We start from the raw sequence: 16,888 nt of genomic DNA on the forward strand, positions 1-16,888 counted from the left end.
GTGGAGTGAGTGAAGAGGATCTACAGTAATCTACGCTGGTTGCTTATTTCATTTGGCTAGACTTCTCCAAAGTGAATGGTCATCTGCTTATTAATTCTATGGTGCAGGAGCTGTTGTGTGCACCAACAACCACCAGGAGGTATCTGTGAGCCCAATCTGTCTCACATCTTTACATTAAAGCGGCAGTCAGTTAATTTCAATGGAATCTCTGCAATCCAGTGGATTTGCTCACATAGAAGAAGTAAATTTGTACAGAGTTTTCAGGTTCAACTTTAGTGAACTCTGAGAAGCAAATTTGCACTGTTGACCAACAGCAAACTATTTTGACAGATGTGACCTTTAAAGGAAACGGTGAACTGTGGCATCTAAAATGGAGGGAGCAACCATATTAGCTGTTTCATACCAACTGTTTACTTGCACCGCTCTGAGCACTGCACTGCTGGAGTAAGCTGCTCCAAAAAGACAAATAAAACATGTCTCTTGATTTAACTAATGAAATTATTGTCCTGTAGCCAACTGAACTGGCCAGCTTACTCACTAGCATGTGGCAAGGTGGTTGGCTAACATGTTTTCAGTTAGTGCTGGCATGGCTCTGTATCAACACTCACATCTAGTAATTTCCCCACGGGGATTATTAAAGTATTTCTGATTCTGATTCTGATCTCTGATTGGTGATAGGTCTGGTTTCCCCGGTGGGAAAAATAATTGGCCAATAAATAATAAATATTGACCAGCTAGCTAGCTACCCAACAACATCCAGCAGCCATTTCATTAACATTTGTTAATGAATTTGTTAATGTTATTTTGGAAAACCTAGAATTTAATATCACAGTCCCATTCACACATACAAACATTTATCTTTAACTCAAATAGGTAGTGTATGATGTTGTGAATGAAAGCCTGGGTTAAGAAAAAAAGATGATAACCACTGTTGTAATACCCTTTATCTTTGACTGGGGTTTTCGGTTTTGTTGAACCAGCTATGGCAAAGAAAGCCTGGCTATGTCGAACTTGCTTTGTACTCGCACTGAAGAATCAACAGTAAGAAGCACAAACACTTTGTTTCTACTGAAAAGACAACCGCTGTTTGATTGGAAAATCAACGACATCCCAACAACCATCAACAATGTACATTCTCTTCAGTTGTTCTTATGTACTCTTATTCAAACAGACTGTAGCATGGCACCGACTTGTGAAACATTCCTTTATTATAAATAGATCATTTGTATAAAAAACGGGCATGCTTCAATTCAACCATGGCATTTGGACATTTCACAACCAACAGCTACCATTCAGTTAGCCAAAAACAGCGACGGACTCATCTCATAATGTAGGTCGACGGACGGACGACATGAGACAAGAATCAGAAATTTTCACAACCACAAGTTTTTTTTTTAAACGTACAATTAGAATAACAACAAATATGGTTGGTCCCAACAATAACTTTTTTTGTATTTCTTTTTGAAGACTTATTTTAATAGATTTTTTTGTCTTTCAGGTTACCATCCTCCTGCTTTCATGGTTTCTTGGATGATTTTGACTTTTTTCGCGCCATTCGGGCCTGTTCCCTGTTTGTGTGTCTGTAAACATAAAAATACCACAAATGTAATGGTTCAGTTTGTCAGGACTTCGTTCTGATCCTTCAGATTGTTCAGAGCACCTCCTTTTTGTCTTGGGCTCTGGTGACGTCTCCTTTGAGTGTGACAGAAATCTGCTTGTTAAATGTCCCAGGACGTCCTCGTGTCAAAGGCATCATTTTTTCACATGGCGTGGTTGGTGTAGCTGACATAGGTGTTTTTTGTTGGTGGCACTAAGGAGAGAAAAGCAAACAGCAGTTTGGTAAAATGGCACCCTGCTTTCACCTCGCTGCAGTCCTATGCAGGTTAAGTTCAAAAGCTGATTTCTGGTCAGTCAACAGATAACCAGGAAGTTACAAGTAATGAATGATATAGAGCTGAGCTACTGAGCATCCAAACTAACATTAGGCTAACAATTCTTAAAAGATCTAGCATCCCCATCAGGAAAGACTCATATTTTCGCTGTGCAGAAAGGCTGATTGAGTTAACAACCTACAAGATTAATGAAAAGTTATCTAAACTCAAATATTCATGCACAATCGGTCCACTAATCAGAAGGTTGGTGGTTTGATCCCCGGCTCCTCCTGCTGCATGTCGATGTGTCCTTGAGCAAGATACTGAACCCCAAATTGCCCCTGATGCTGTGCGTGAATGTGAATGAATGGATTAATTTCTGTTTATGATGAGTGTTGCCATCACTGTGTGAATGCGACATGTATAGTGTAAAAGTGCTTTAAGTGGTCAGAAGACTACTACTACTAAGTGCTATACAAGTACAATCCATTCATCATTTCATGTCATTCAACTGCACCTGGAGCAAATAATGATGGTTCAGGTGTCATGTGAGCGTGTGCAACTTCAGTGCATCATCAACCCTTTAGGGGTCCCATGCCCTTGAAAGTGCTCACGTCTAGGAAAGGCATGTAAGTGGGGTGGACCAATCAAATTAGCTGAACTCCTGGGAATGAGGCCATATTCCAAAGAAATCACCAATGTATTAGAGCTACTGGGAAAGGAGTTTCAGACTCAGGGAAAAGGGACCTATTTCATTCATCCAGATATTTTCATAGGCTGGGGTAAACCGTTCCCACATCACCACCCCCTTGACCTGCAGATAATACTGGCCACTGAACTTAAAATCAATCTTAGTGAGACAAAGTTCCCCAAGGCTGAGCAGGGCGCAATCTGGCCTGGAGGAGTCTCAACGTTTATTTTTCTTCAAAAGAACTGGAAGGTCACCCTAAGACATGGCTAAATAGGTGGCAGCTACCAGAATCAATTATGTTTCTTATAGTTCAGCTAAGGCTAAGATGGTACATATGCTGTGGGACCATATTAGCTGTTTAGAACGTGAACAAATTCATTGATCTCCTCCTGCAAAGAAGTTCCCCCAGATGTCATTAAGGTACCTCCGGGGTAGTTTTGGACACTTTGTGAACACAGACACTTTCCATTCAGCCATACAGATCTTTGCATAGCCTGGGGCTGTGACATGCAGGTGATATGAAAGCCCTTGGTTGCCTTACTGTTTATGTATAGGCTTTCCACATCAACTGAAAACATGAAGCAAGGCTATAGAATAACCAGGCTGTAAATCTTGCACACAACGACTGAGGAGAGGCCCTGGAGATATCACAGCTAATCTGGAGTCAGCGGTCCAGACATCACCAAGTACTTTGAAATCTCCTTGACTTTTATAGGATTGTGTTCAGATAGATATAGAGTGGGTAGACTATGGCTCTAAAGTGATGCACATGGTTGGCAACAATACTCAAGTGGGCTGTGGTGATAAAATTATGCTCAGTTGATAATAGGGGCCTTATGTGTGGTCAGAAAATATTCCCCACAGTCTTATGACACCATAACCGATGACACAAGGCAGTATTCTGTTTCCCAATCGAAATTGTAACCTACACTGTACATCAACTGCTGGTCTGACAGCTTCACTTCTCAACTTTTCCTCTCTCTTTCACATTCACCACTCCTTCTCTCTCTCTTTCTCTTTCGCTCATCCAAACTACGCACACTAAAAGAGCTGCTATTCTTATAACAGAAGATATGAAGGGATGCTTTTTTTGATATGTCGCAAAAAAGCACCAAGTATTATCTAAAACGTAATACCAAAAGAGAGCATGTAGGGTCGAGTTAAGGTGTAACATGGTGGAAAAGCAGGAAAACTGTGGCTGAATGTGTGAATGAATGAACCATATTATTATTTAACAAATTTCCCCTGGGGATCAATAAAGTATTTCTGATTCTGATTCTGATATTAAAGGTAAAGGTAAAATATCCAGCAGGAGTAAATAAGGACTCACAAGCATCTCATATTTTGATCCTTGGTGACTTATTTGCCTCACACTGAACACTCTGCAGGATTAAAGAGGAAGTTCTGCCTCGTGTAAGGTTGCAAAAGTAAAACTGATGTGAGAGCTGCTGCTTGTTAGATTAAGCAGATCAGTTCAGTCTCTGATGAGTAAACAATCCGACTCCCACTTTTCTGCTGACGGACCAAGAAGTAGCTTTGAAGTATAACTCTGAGCTGTAAACAGTTCAGCTTCATCATATCTGGTCTCAGATGACATCTAAAGAAACTCAAGTCAACTTCCTGTTAAATCCTCATTACTGCAGAAAGGCTTCACTCCGAGTCTACCTTCATCTCCACGTTGTAGACTTAACAGAGAAATTGACACCCTTCTTCTTTTAGTACCTTTGTTCAGAAAATAATTAACAGTATTTACTATAAACTGTCTTTTTCTTGTTTATCAGTACTTGCTGGCTGACTGTAAAGTCCTTTAAGGTATCTTAAAATAGCAGTCCCTCAAAATCCTCTTATTTCCTACAGAAATACACTATATGGCCAAAAGTATATGGACACCCATTCTCATCAGTTCAGCTGCCTCCAGCACTCTCATCAGATCAAGCATACAGCCATGTAATATCCATGGACAAACATCTGAGGTAGAATGGATCAATGCACTGTGATAAGACACCATCTTTCCTAGTCTTTTTGTCAATTTTCTGCCCTGCCAGAACTGTAAGTGCAGTGCCAGTGTATACCTGTAAGTCCTGCCTTTTCTTTATTGTTGTCTTACATTTTTCCTGTGGAGCGCTTTGTAACTTTGTTGAGATAACTCATATACTGATTTTAATTACTATAATAAAATTATGTTAAATTTACTAAACTAAACTAAATTACTGTTCGGATTTCAGAGACCTGGTTGCACCATACTAGAACATGGTAACAAGCCCGTCCCAACTCACCGCTGGCCTCCACACCCTCGCACAGCTCTGTCTTCACCTCGCCGTTGGGCCGCTCAGCCGCCAGCTGCGACAGCTTGCTGGTCATGGTTGCGGCAGTGACAATGGCCTTGAAACTGCGTTTGCGTTTGGGGACATTCTGCTCGGGGTGGAAGATGATGATGTAGACCTTCGGCATGTAGAGCATGCCCAGAGAGACAGAGGCGCTGAGGCTGAGGGAGACGGTCAGTGTGGCCGTCTGGATGTACATCTGAGGAGAAAAACCGATGAGGGAAAGAGTTACAGGATGGCGACAGGTGCACTGAGATTCAGAAAGACAGTCAGATACCATCTTTAACAATAATGATCATAACCTCAACTTTACTGTTTACCTTCTGTTAACTGTCTAATATGATACCGCAAAACGTTTTCACATTGACTTAATGAAAATCTGAATTAGCAGAAATGTTATAATCATAACATCAAATGAGAAATGCCATCTGGTCTCAAATAATGAAAAATGTTTGGTGCACTCAAATTGCGTACAGGTTTCCTCGGCACTAGTGGTGCTATGGAGCAATATTTTGATGAGATGAGTGCGCAGGCAATTTGTTGTTTTTTGCTGAGCGACATTCAGTGGTGGTAATGTGCAATTTGCCAACAAACACAAGAAAGAAGAAGGCTGTAATTTTTTCAAAATTCATCTTTGAAAATATTTTCTGGAAGGAAGTAGATTTAACATGTCCGTTAGACCTTGAGGATACAGTGAATATAAACAGGACTTCTTACTTGAAGCCTCCCTTTAATTTGTTACCTTGAATTACTAATTCTATCCATCAAATTATTAATTTTATGTCCTCAAGTTATTATTTTCTGAAATTAAATTCAAGCTGTGTAATTACTAATTCACGCCATGAAAATAATCATTCATGCCCTCAAACACTCCACTCAGTTCCCCTCCACTCAAAAATAAGTTTTTCATTCTTGTACATACACTTGGATGTTTGAGCTTTGGAATGATGTATAAAGGATGTTTTCAGATGCATATGCTAAAAGTGGAAATCATGATTTGCGACATTACAAATAGTTTGTCAGTAGTCAGTCATGGTTCAGTTTGCAACTTATACAGTGTGATGTAGAAACTTGAAGCCACCAGTGCAAATCCACTGAGAATGGACTTTACAGTGAAGTAGGAGACATCTTGTGTCAGCAGGAAAACTTATTCATAGATAATGGAAATGATTGAAGGGGAAACAAGTTACTAGTGTTACAACTAGTGTTACTCTATACTTAATATACTTTATTATACTGAATTAATAAATGTAAATGAAGAGTGAGATTCAGATGAAATGTTTTAGTCAAACGTCTTCACTTGATTAAGGGATGTCAAAGCTAAGTCTGGGTGCACCTTCCTAACTGGCTGGAGTAGAAGCAACACCTTTAGTAACTTTAGAAAGAGTGAAGAATACATTTTTAATATATATATATATTGGGCTTTTTATTGCCTGTAATCGATAGTAGTGACAGTAAAGGGAGGAGAGAGAGGAAATGACACACAGCAAAGGGCCACAGGACGGGTTCAAATCCATGGCCATTGCAGCAAGGACTCGGCCTTGGTGAATGAGGCTCTACCAGGTGAGCTATCTGGGCACCCCGAAACTTTGATAAATATATCAGAAAAAATAACTTTTCATTTAGTTGTATCATGTACAAAGATCTTGGTCTCATGACTCAAATATCTGTCATTGAACTGTTTTCTTTCTGCTGACACTGAAACTACTTCTCACTTCAATACATGCAGATAAAATGTGATGATCTGAACAGGAGGATTTACTTAAATCATGGTCTGAAGGACTGAATTCAGCAGTAATAATTCCATCAGCCTTCATTAAACCAACAGATGGTCGACTCTGCTCGGTTCATTTACTGGAATAAATCTAGTGACTCGTGTTTGTAGCTGATAATTTTGTCTGCTCAGGCTGATACTTTGGCTCATAACCAGCTGTCGTTATGAGTTTTTACTCTCCAGCTGACTGGTAGAAAAGTCAAAGTGCTGAATATTGGGCTGCACTTTCCTGTTGTGTCGTAGTGACAAATGCGTTTGGATCTGTTTACTATGCTGTTTTTTCGATCACGGTTACTGATAATGAAATTCAACATAGAGTTTTCAAATTAAAAGCCTATCAGGAAATGGAGAGAGATTGTGCCCTTTGAGCCACTGGAACACTTTTAATGTGAAACATAATGCTTGAAGTGATTGGACAGGACAGGAGCTTAACAGTGATCACAAAAATGGTTAAGTGGGAGCTACTGGAAATGAGTAGAATCAGAACTTCTTACTAACTACTTCTTACTAACATATACAACCATTAGCTGTACCTGCTAGGTAGGTAAAGGTCACAGGGGGATGTAGCCTATTCCAGCTGACATTGGGGAAGAGGTGTGGTACACCCTGGACAGGTCTCCAGTCAATCACAGGGCTATTTCAAGTCGCCAATGAATCTTTGGGAGAACCATCAAATATACAGCAAGGGGAAATACAAAATAAAGGCCTGCCTCAAATATAAGCCTGTTTCAATAAAAGCCCTGGTTCTGTCTGCAGCAGCAGTAAATAAAATAATTGACATGAACTAGAAGTAAAAAAACATTACACACTGGAAAAAAAAAATCAGGAATTACAAGGAAATAATTTTAACAGTAATACTAAACTAAGAGGGCTCTTGCAGTTGGACCTCCAAACTCATCATTAACTGTGAGCTGTATAAACGTTTTCAGTAGTGGATTGTTTAACTGTTGGAGCTCTATCATGTAAGCAGCTGGACGATCATTTACTGATAATTTATGTCTTTAATTTAAACGGGATCAACAACAGAGCAGAGAAACACCACGACTCTCTCTCTCTCTCTCTCTCTCTCTCTCTCTCTCCGCATATCAGTTTGACAGATGAGCCTGAACGCATCATTAGGCTCCTTGCTGTATTTATGAGCCAATACGAGCCTATTGATTCTCTGTGTTGTTATCTTTGTCTGCAGTTTGCTGTGAAGGCTCTCAAGTGTAACTTCGGGTCTTTAGTGACAGGAGGACACATTTACAGACTTGATCCACAGTAACACAGATCCCATACCCTGAGTGGACTGCAATATAACTCACTTTATAGTCACAATACCAAACAAAATCAACACCATTGCAACACCTGAGTTTTCAAAATTATAATAATAAATTAGGTTAAATAACTATTTACTGTAATGGTTGGATGCAAATTATATTCCATTTCTGACAATAGAGCCTAATTGTTACACAACTGGACCTTTAAAATAACTTCAACTGTCATCAAATGAGACAGCATATAACATGCAACCATAAGCCTGAATTTTAGGTGCAAAACACTATATTTAACTGTAATAAAAGCCATGAGGAGTGGATTGCCTCTAAAATTTCCAGATGTTTCCAGACTCTTATAAGCACGTGTCCACTAGAGATGGATCAAAAAAAGAGTTTGTTGTCTGAAAACAAAGTCAGTAACTTCTTAAATGCAGCAGTAAATTTGTTTTTATAATCAATAAATGCATACTGAGTTGGGACAGAACTGGAATGAGACACAGCTGCATCCACATGGATGTTGTTGGTAAAAGGCCGAGAGCATCTGTGTGCTTTCAGTTGTGACAGGAAGCATTACAATGTTTGTATTCTCTCTCGTCACCATCGTTGATGTTGATAAAACTTGTTTCGGGGTGAAAACCAACCGTCTGCTGCAGCAGAAGGAAACATCAACTCAGCGTTATCAGAGATTCAAGCTCAACCACACACACACACACACAGCATGCAGAGCTCAACCAGGCAGCACAAACCTCTGTTTTCTCTCTCCACCCTCCAGCATCTGTCACAACACACCTGTGCACACGCTCCCACACAACTCCGCCAACCGTCACCACTGCTCAGAGACCACCCGTGTTGCCATGGCAACCGCCTCACGTAAGTCAACGCCCGGGTTAATGGTCCTCTGACTGAGTGTCAAACCGACAGCGGGGAATCCTCCATGGGGCTCCGCTCAGCCACAAACACGGAGAAGAAGAAGAACAAGGAAGGAAACGTGGCGACAGATGGTGAGTTTCCCCCCAAGAGCCCAAAACAACGACGCTGGTAATTCCAACGACACATCAAGGAATCATTATGAAAATGTATGACAGACAGCGAAGCATAAACTCATTTGTGGGCCTGAGAGAAAAAACAAGCTCTGAAGTGATTTATGCGGCCTTTCCGACACAAGCTGTTATTACAAAACCAACACCATGAACAGTGTGAAGGTCAGAGGGGCAGCATGACATGTTTCAGAAAAGAGTAAAGGAGAAAGTGCTGGAAGGCCAACCACTCTTATAAAATAAAGTCACATATATCCCAATCTGAATACTTCTTTCTTACCATCCTAACACGGGAGCGGACAGGGAGTACATTTTTCTCATGGGCCTTTACAGTCTGTACAGTATACGACACCCTCTGTCCTGACACCCTCAACTTGAATAGGGAATAACTCCCCAAAAAACTGGAAGATACCTAAGAATGAGCAACAGAGGAGGGCTCCCTCGCCCAGGATGGTCGAAAATGCAATAGATGTCATGTACAGAATAAATCAGGAAAATTTTGATGACAAGAATACAGAATAAATCAGGAAAATTTTGATGACAAGAATACAGATATGTATAAAATGTAAACATGGTATAGTCCATATTCCTCACTATGAGGCTGATACTTGTGGTTTTGAGTGAAATGCCTCAACACCTATTAGATGGTCTGCCATGAAATGTGATACATACAGTCATACCCTCCATAGGAAGAAGTCATAGCTCTGGTGTTAGTGGTTCCCAGTGTGTGAGACAAAATTAGTTTAGAAAAATAATAATAAACATGCAATATGTACGTATAGTACAGTTAACGCTGCATATGTATGTTGACAAATCCATAACTGGCATGGTGGAGGATAGCATACCATTTCCAAACTTCACATTCGGGAATCAGTAAGTGGAACTGAAAAAGCATATTTCTTAAAGACTCCCCAGTTCTTACGAATTTGGAACCAGTTCCGATACTGAAAGACTGTTTGTAACATACTGAGCAAACAAAGACAGCAAAGACATGGATTATTATTATTTCTTTTGGGAAATGTGTCTACAATGATTCACACAACATCCAGAATATTTCCATCTGATGACAAAGTCTTCACTCTGTGTAAGAATCATGAAACTTTTAAATCCTCTGAAGGGGGAAGTTTATGAAGGTTGGGGAGGTTAATGGAGGCCTTAATCCTGTGACTATACAGCTCTGTCTTTGTGACCTGGACGACACCTTCCTGTCTGATCAAAGCAGAGTTGGTTTAAAGCTCAGACTGCGGAAGTCTGATCTGAGAGCAGCTGAGGCCCAAGTGAAAGTGGAGCAGCAGTTCATTAATCAGAACGTCAGCAGCAGGCTGCAGGTCAGAAGAGTCCAGGTGGATGAACCAGACAGGAATAAGTGCACATACAAAATCATAAAGTACTACCAAGAACAATCAAAACGGGAATAAATATGTGAATTATCATTGCACCCAAAGGCCAAATTGGTCAGCTCTGCATCAAACCACCAAGGCTTCAAATAATTTTGTCCAAACAATTGTGGATCATGTTGATCTAAGCTGATTGTAACCCTGAAGTTATTGGACATTGGACAGGTTTTCCATCTACTAACCTAATATGGAGCTGGGTTTTATGGATATACATCAACATGAACTCTTTGCTGTGTCACTATAGGATATTCTTGAACTTGCAGAAAAAACTTTTGAGATAATTTCTATATTTTGTGTGAGCATCTATGCAATCCCACTATCAGCACATACTGTACTTTATTGAAACCTCCAGTACAGGCAGATCCAATTATGAGGCAAAGAATCTGGATGTTCCTGCAGTTTCAATGTCCCTCAACTAGAATTTGTTGGAGTGAATCTAAAGCTATAAACCCCCTTAAACTGCAGTTTTATCAAGTTAGTTGGAAAAAATAAATTACTTTAGGTTTGTTAACCCAGCCTTATAACCCTCCAGGGCTTTCTGATTCTGGCCTGGGGTCTTGTCCCAGTTGGACATGCCTTAGAGACCTCCACAGTGAGGCATACAGGAGGAGCCGTTACACCCCAAACTCTGGATATCTGAGTTGTGTCATTCCAATTGAGAGTGAATGTTATAAAATTGCTGCTCTTCTGCTGAGCTGAAATGCGTAGGTGACAGGAAATAGGACAATAGTGTACCTTGACGAGCACTGCCTCCTGTCAGGCTGCCACCTGTATAAGCTGCCCTAAAGGGTAAGACCAGCCACCCTGCAAAGACACTAATTTGACCTTCTTTTTCCTGAAATCTCACGCCTTAGGTCATTAGCCAAAGCTCATGACCATAGGTGAGGGTTGGGATGTATAGCTTGGTTCAATGCCAACACCACTGATGCCACACATTTCGAGCATATCTGAATTTGCGATGGTATTATCAATCAACAATCATGTCTTATGTTGGCATATATGTTATGTTGTTGTATCGTTGTCTGTCTAGAGCTGCAACAATTAGTTGATTAATCCATTAGTCAAATGAAATAAAATGAATCTGCAACCAGTTTGAAAGTTGATCAGTCGTGTATGTCCTTTTTACACAAAAATGTCAATATTTGATAATTCCAGGTTCTCAAATGTGAGAATGTGCAGCTTTTATTTATTAGTCTTACATTATAGTAAACTGGATATTTTGGGATAAATCATTTAATGACATCACCTTGTATATTTTGATCCTGTATTTTTCACTGTTATATAGACAAATATTCTGCAGATAAATCAGCAAAGAAAATGACCACAGTTGTAGCTCTAGGCCTGTCTGCTTTTTGTTTTGCACAAACGAAAGTGAATGAATGGATGTTTAAAAATAATTAATTTCATGTAAAAAACACCCTGCCCTGATTGAGTCCAACAAGTTGTCACAATGGTCCTGACCCAGAATAAAACACTATTCACTAGCAAACCCAGTAAGAGGTTGTCTGATGTTTATTTCACACTGAAAAAGTTTCAGGTTTTGTAGACATTAGGATTCAGTATGTTCCTGTTCATCTGTTCCTCTGCTGTAAACTGGTAATAAATCCCCTTATTTGGCCTGGAGCGACCTTTCCCCTCAAGATGAAACAACAAGATGAAAAAACAAAAATGCTGCTTAAACGACAGCTATGGATGGCAGGCAATAAAACTGGGGTTGGTATTGACTTTCTCTCCACAACTCTGAGGCTCATGAAGAAGATAAGCAGCGGCACAGAACTAATCGCTGCTCACACACAGTTTTTATAAAGAGAAGCAGAATAAATGTATCACCAAAAAAAATCGTAGTGAGCTCCGTGGTTCGTCGCGTGTCATGGTCGTCTCTTTTTGCTAGAGTGAAGACTTTCAGTTTAAGTGTGAAGACGGGCCTTACTAAGACTGTCATAACATGATCTAATTTATACAAAGAGTATCTTAATACTTGCATATCCAGCATAAATAGATTATTGTATTACCTGCAGCCACACAATTGACTCTGGTGCAGCTTTATGTGCTACTTTGTGCTTTTAGTTTATTAAAAAAATGCTTCTTTGTTTGTAATATAGTGAAGATTTTTATGTATTTTACCTACCTGTTGTTCAAAACCATGTGCTGAAAATGATGTTATGATTTTGACTTACCATAAGTATTTTTATTTAGTCATTCCCATACTTATTTATTCTTCCCTGGCAGAAATGGGTTTGGGTATGTACTGTATCAATATGTGGCGACTGATTTAAGCAACACATTTTTTAGCATTCAGCATTTCATTTATCTATTTATACTTTAATAATATGAAGAAGAACACATTGTTGTAAAAAATAATCTGGAGTCATAGATCCTTATGTTTAAATAAATCACAATGATTCATTTGTTTTAATTTAGGCAAATGACCTCCAATAGGAGGGTGAGTGACAAGGAGTTCAAAGAGATGAGTCAGCACTGATTTACACTCATTACAGGATTTACCTTAAAGGAACAATCCAAAGCTGTTTAGTTCACATCTAGTCTTTTCAAGTTATATTGTGTGGTTTGTAAAATCGCTGGTTATTACATTTGGAGATATAAGATACATGTGTTAAGGAGGAGTGAAGCATATCTTTGTGTGATTTTTATTCTCCTAGATAAATCCTGGCTGTACACGCAGATAATAACACTAATAATAGCATCGTTAGCATATTAATATGATAAAGTAGCTCATCAGTGGAGGTCAGAGGGGTTGCATTCCCGGGAGGAGCTGCTGTGGGTGGAAGCTGCATGTTAATCTTCTCTGGGATCCTTCGGCTGAATATCAAAGCCTGGTTCATTATGTATGGAGGCTGTGTGACTCTCTCCCAGCGGCCCTGACTTCTCTCTGTCTACCTGTGAATGTGAACGCCTCCTCAGGCAGCCAGTGCTGCGTTCAGGGCCCAGCATCTCTGATGTGCTTATTAGTAGTTCCCCGGCTTCTCTCTCTGTTGGCCTCAGCTGTAGTAGCCGGCGCGTGGTCGAGCACTGCTGCTACTGTAAATGTCAGCGAGTGACGGCCCTGCTCAGGGTTCACAACCTGACATTAAAGATCAGCTGATTAGTTCAGGTTCACCACTTTTTAGATGAGGTCTAATTATCCTTGGATCTATTTCAGACTGGATGTATTTTCAGATTAGGTCTCTTTTTTTGAAATTTAATTCATGCACGTCAGAGGTCAGTTTTGGACTGGGTCGAATATGTGCAGACCTCTGTTTTATGTTCAGAGTAGTGGCCAACAGAGACAGAGTTTGAGGTTGAGAAAACAGAGCTGCATGTAACTGACTATCAAAAAAGCATTTAGTGTGTTGGTGATGTTTGCCGATTGAAAGCAAAGATTAATTTGACTGATCGTTTTAAACCAGTATATTACCAGAATATTTTACCAAACAGTAGCTACTTACACAATTATTGGCTCAATCCACAAAAAGACATACTGCTTGACAATGTGGTGAGAGTCTGACAAAGTGGCAGAGGAGTGTATGATGAGTTAATTATACTCAACAGGGTGACAGAAACTCTCTGCTGTCATCTTCATCGACTGGACGTACAACCTCCTGTACAAATGAAGATCTGTAGCAGACAGTGATCAATAAATGCTCTGTTTCAGAGCAGCGTTTTTAATAAGCCATTTTAATTGAGACCTTTATTAAATCACTCTCTCTTGCGAAGTGACAGAGAGGAGAGGAAGTTTGAAACACATATCTGTGTTCACAGCTTTACTATTAGGTAGGTAATTAGCAGAAACAGAGAGCTATTTGCTTCCACATATTTACATGTTTCCTGTAAAAACAGGCTGCTAGGGAGGGACTAGGTTGGAACCTTCCAGTGAAGACAGCAAGACCCGGGACACCAAGACCGATGGTGTCAGTTTGACAGGTATGACTATGCCAGCTATCTATCCATTAAGAAACTGTAAATCACAGAGTTGAAGTTGAGTAGCTAGAGGACTGGAGGATCAGAGGAAAACACTGAAAATATTCCTTCATAAAATATTATCCAGTTTCACTAAAATCAGTTAATAAAGTGATAAAGTTGTGCTTTTGTACAGTATTCAGTGAGGCCCAGCCATTATAGATGTATGTAATGTAACACTCGGTTCTGGCGGAGTCATAAGCGAGAAAGTTGGACATGAATGAATGCCCCCGAGTGCAGGATGAGTCACATTAACTAACTTTTTATAGTTTTTTTATTGCTCAAACTCTAAAATACCATTAAGAATACCCGAAAGTACAGTCCTTCTTGGCCCAGATACTGGTTTATATGTAACGTATAGCAAGACAAATGTGATAAAAACACTTAAAAATGTATTTTGACCCCATGGGGATTATTCTCCTCTTCTAACCTATAGTATGGTATGGCAATAACTTACAAAATAACCTCTAAGGACCTCTTTTATCACAGTTAGTGTGCCTCACATGCAGCTGCGACTGCACACACACGCACACCTCAACACACTCGTTGCTGGATGCTGAATGTCTGATGTTTGAGCCTTAATGTAATGCTTCCTTCAACTCAGTGGGCCTTCCAAAAGACAAGGGGAAAATAAAGCATTCATTGAGAAACGCTTAAAGGTCTTTGTTTGTTGTCCCACACCTTTCTGAAGGTGGAAATAGGAAGCTGTGTCTAATAATTATTGTAACTTTCTGAAACAGACAATCCAACAATGGCCCCCATTGTAAGCCATCGTTATGCAGTTGTATGGAGGTGTAAAAGGAGGCAGGGTTTGAATGTCACTTCTTTTCTCAGTGTTGACACAATGACGTCTATCACTTTTCATTTGAACAAAAACAGGAGAGGGAGAAAGACTGTGGGAAAGTATGCACTCTTATAATTGTGTGCATAATTCATGATGTCAAGACTTTCAAAGGCAAACAAAAGACACAGAGTTGTTGAAGAGAGATCAGGCAGGCAGTGGGATGCAGCCAGGAGGAGGCAGCAGGGTTTTCCGACCCGCCTAGCAGTGTGGACATTCAGAACAGGTAGAAACACTTTTCCCTCGGACCTCATGAGAATAGCGAAAGAGGATGGTAATAATACAAGAAAACTCAATTTAAGAAAGAGGGAGAGAGAGGAGGAGCAACTAATATAAGAGAGGAGAGAGAATGTGCAGCCACACGCTGGTCCCAGCGGTGAGTTGGAGAGTTGATGACGGCTGCACTCCTTGCGTTGCTGTGCATTAAAGCTTCACAAGTAAAAACACAAGTGACAGCTGACTGAAACAAATAATCAGAATGATGCTCAATAAAGCCGATACCAATAAGTAAAAACAATGCCCTGGCCCTTGGCTCAATACCAACCTTTGAGTTTAGAAAGCTTGAAACTATATGTAAAAGTCCTTAAATAACTATAATATCTGAAATGTAGTGGAGAGTAGGGAGAATGTAGCAGAAAAGGCTAAATGCATCACTTTCCATCACTGGCTTTCATTGAGCTGTTTATGCTGTAAACAGGCGACAAACCAAGGAAGATGATTCCATCCATAGCCATCACTAACCTCTTTAATATTAACAATAATCTCAATCAGTGAAAGGCTGAGAATAAACTATTAGGGTGCCTTAGTGTGCCTAGGGGCCTGAAATCACTAAATCTGCATTTTTCGAGCTTGATGTGATCAAAGGGAAGAAATGCTCAACTCCACACCAACCCTCTGATCACCATCTGATTCATTTAAAATTAAGGTTTAGTCTCAAAAGTTACATTTATCTGCAAACTTCCCTCTTCTTTTTAGAGTCAGGAAAGCAGCGATGCACAAAACTGGAACAGATGAGCAGAAGAAGAAGTATAACCCTTGTTGACAAAATGATACCGTTTTTACTTTCAGCTTTACAGTCACTGGATGTCAGAGAAATGATGATGATGAAACTCCAGGAAATTATTTTGCTCCAAAGAGGATATATAACATTGTGGAGTGAAACTTTTCTGTTGATGATGAAAAACAGTCAAATAAATCTGGAGGAGTCTGGCAGAGAGACAAAGAGCTCTGAGAGGAAAGTAAAAAGGTTTCTGAATAATTCACCAGAGAGTCTAAAAAGTTTGGAACTACTAGGACTGTTTTGCCCAAGACATGCTACAGTTAAGTATAAGTAACTGGCTGTTAATACAAGTGGGGGGACAAAACCTCATGGACTAAGGCCCAGATTCCACCTGGTATTAACCTGTGATCTATATTTGGATATTTTATCTGGATAACGAAAAACACACATTCAAAGGACCAGAGGGTAGGATTTAGATGCATCTAGCAGTGAAGTTACAGTTTACAACCATTTGAGCTTGGCGTGTAGGAGAAACTACGGTGGCCATGAAACTTGCGAAAAATGTGAAAGGCTCCATCTAGAGCCTGGTGCAGTGGGATCGCATCATGGCCATGCCCGGTGGAATTTGGGGTTAAGGTTATTAAAACACAACAGGTCTTATTTTCAGGTGATTATAAACTAATGAAAACAAACGTATGTGGTGACCCACAATGAATACAAAGAGACATTCACCAGGAGAC

At 40.0% G+C, this 16,888-nt stretch overlaps 1 protein-coding gene across 1 annotated transcript in view; it reads right to left on the reverse strand.

The window, feature by feature from the left end:
- Nucleotides 1-176: 176 nt before the first annotated feature.
- grm8b (glutamate receptor, metabotropic 8b) overlaps nucleotides 177-16,888 on the reverse strand; it is a 126,294-nt gene continuing 109,582 nt past the window's right edge. Inside the window, exons 11-12 of the mRNA XM_035665793.1 lie at nucleotides 4,839-5,085; nucleotides 177-1,810 (exon numbers count right to left, since the gene is read on the reverse strand). Coding sequence (XP_035521686.1) covers nucleotides 1,761-1,810; nucleotides 4,839-5,085 — 297 coding nt within the window. The 3' untranslated portion in view covers nucleotides 177-1,760. The remainder of the gene's footprint in view (nucleotides 1,811-4,838; nucleotides 5,086-16,888) is intronic.

This window comes from Morone saxatilis, unplaced genomic scaffold (assembly GCF_004916995.1).
Source record: "Morone saxatilis isolate NCDOM2014 unplaced genomic scaffold, NCSU_SB_2.0 Contig2, whole genome shotgun sequence".
Lineage (NCBI taxonomy): Eukaryota > Metazoa > Chordata > Actinopteri > Moronidae > Morone > Morone saxatilis.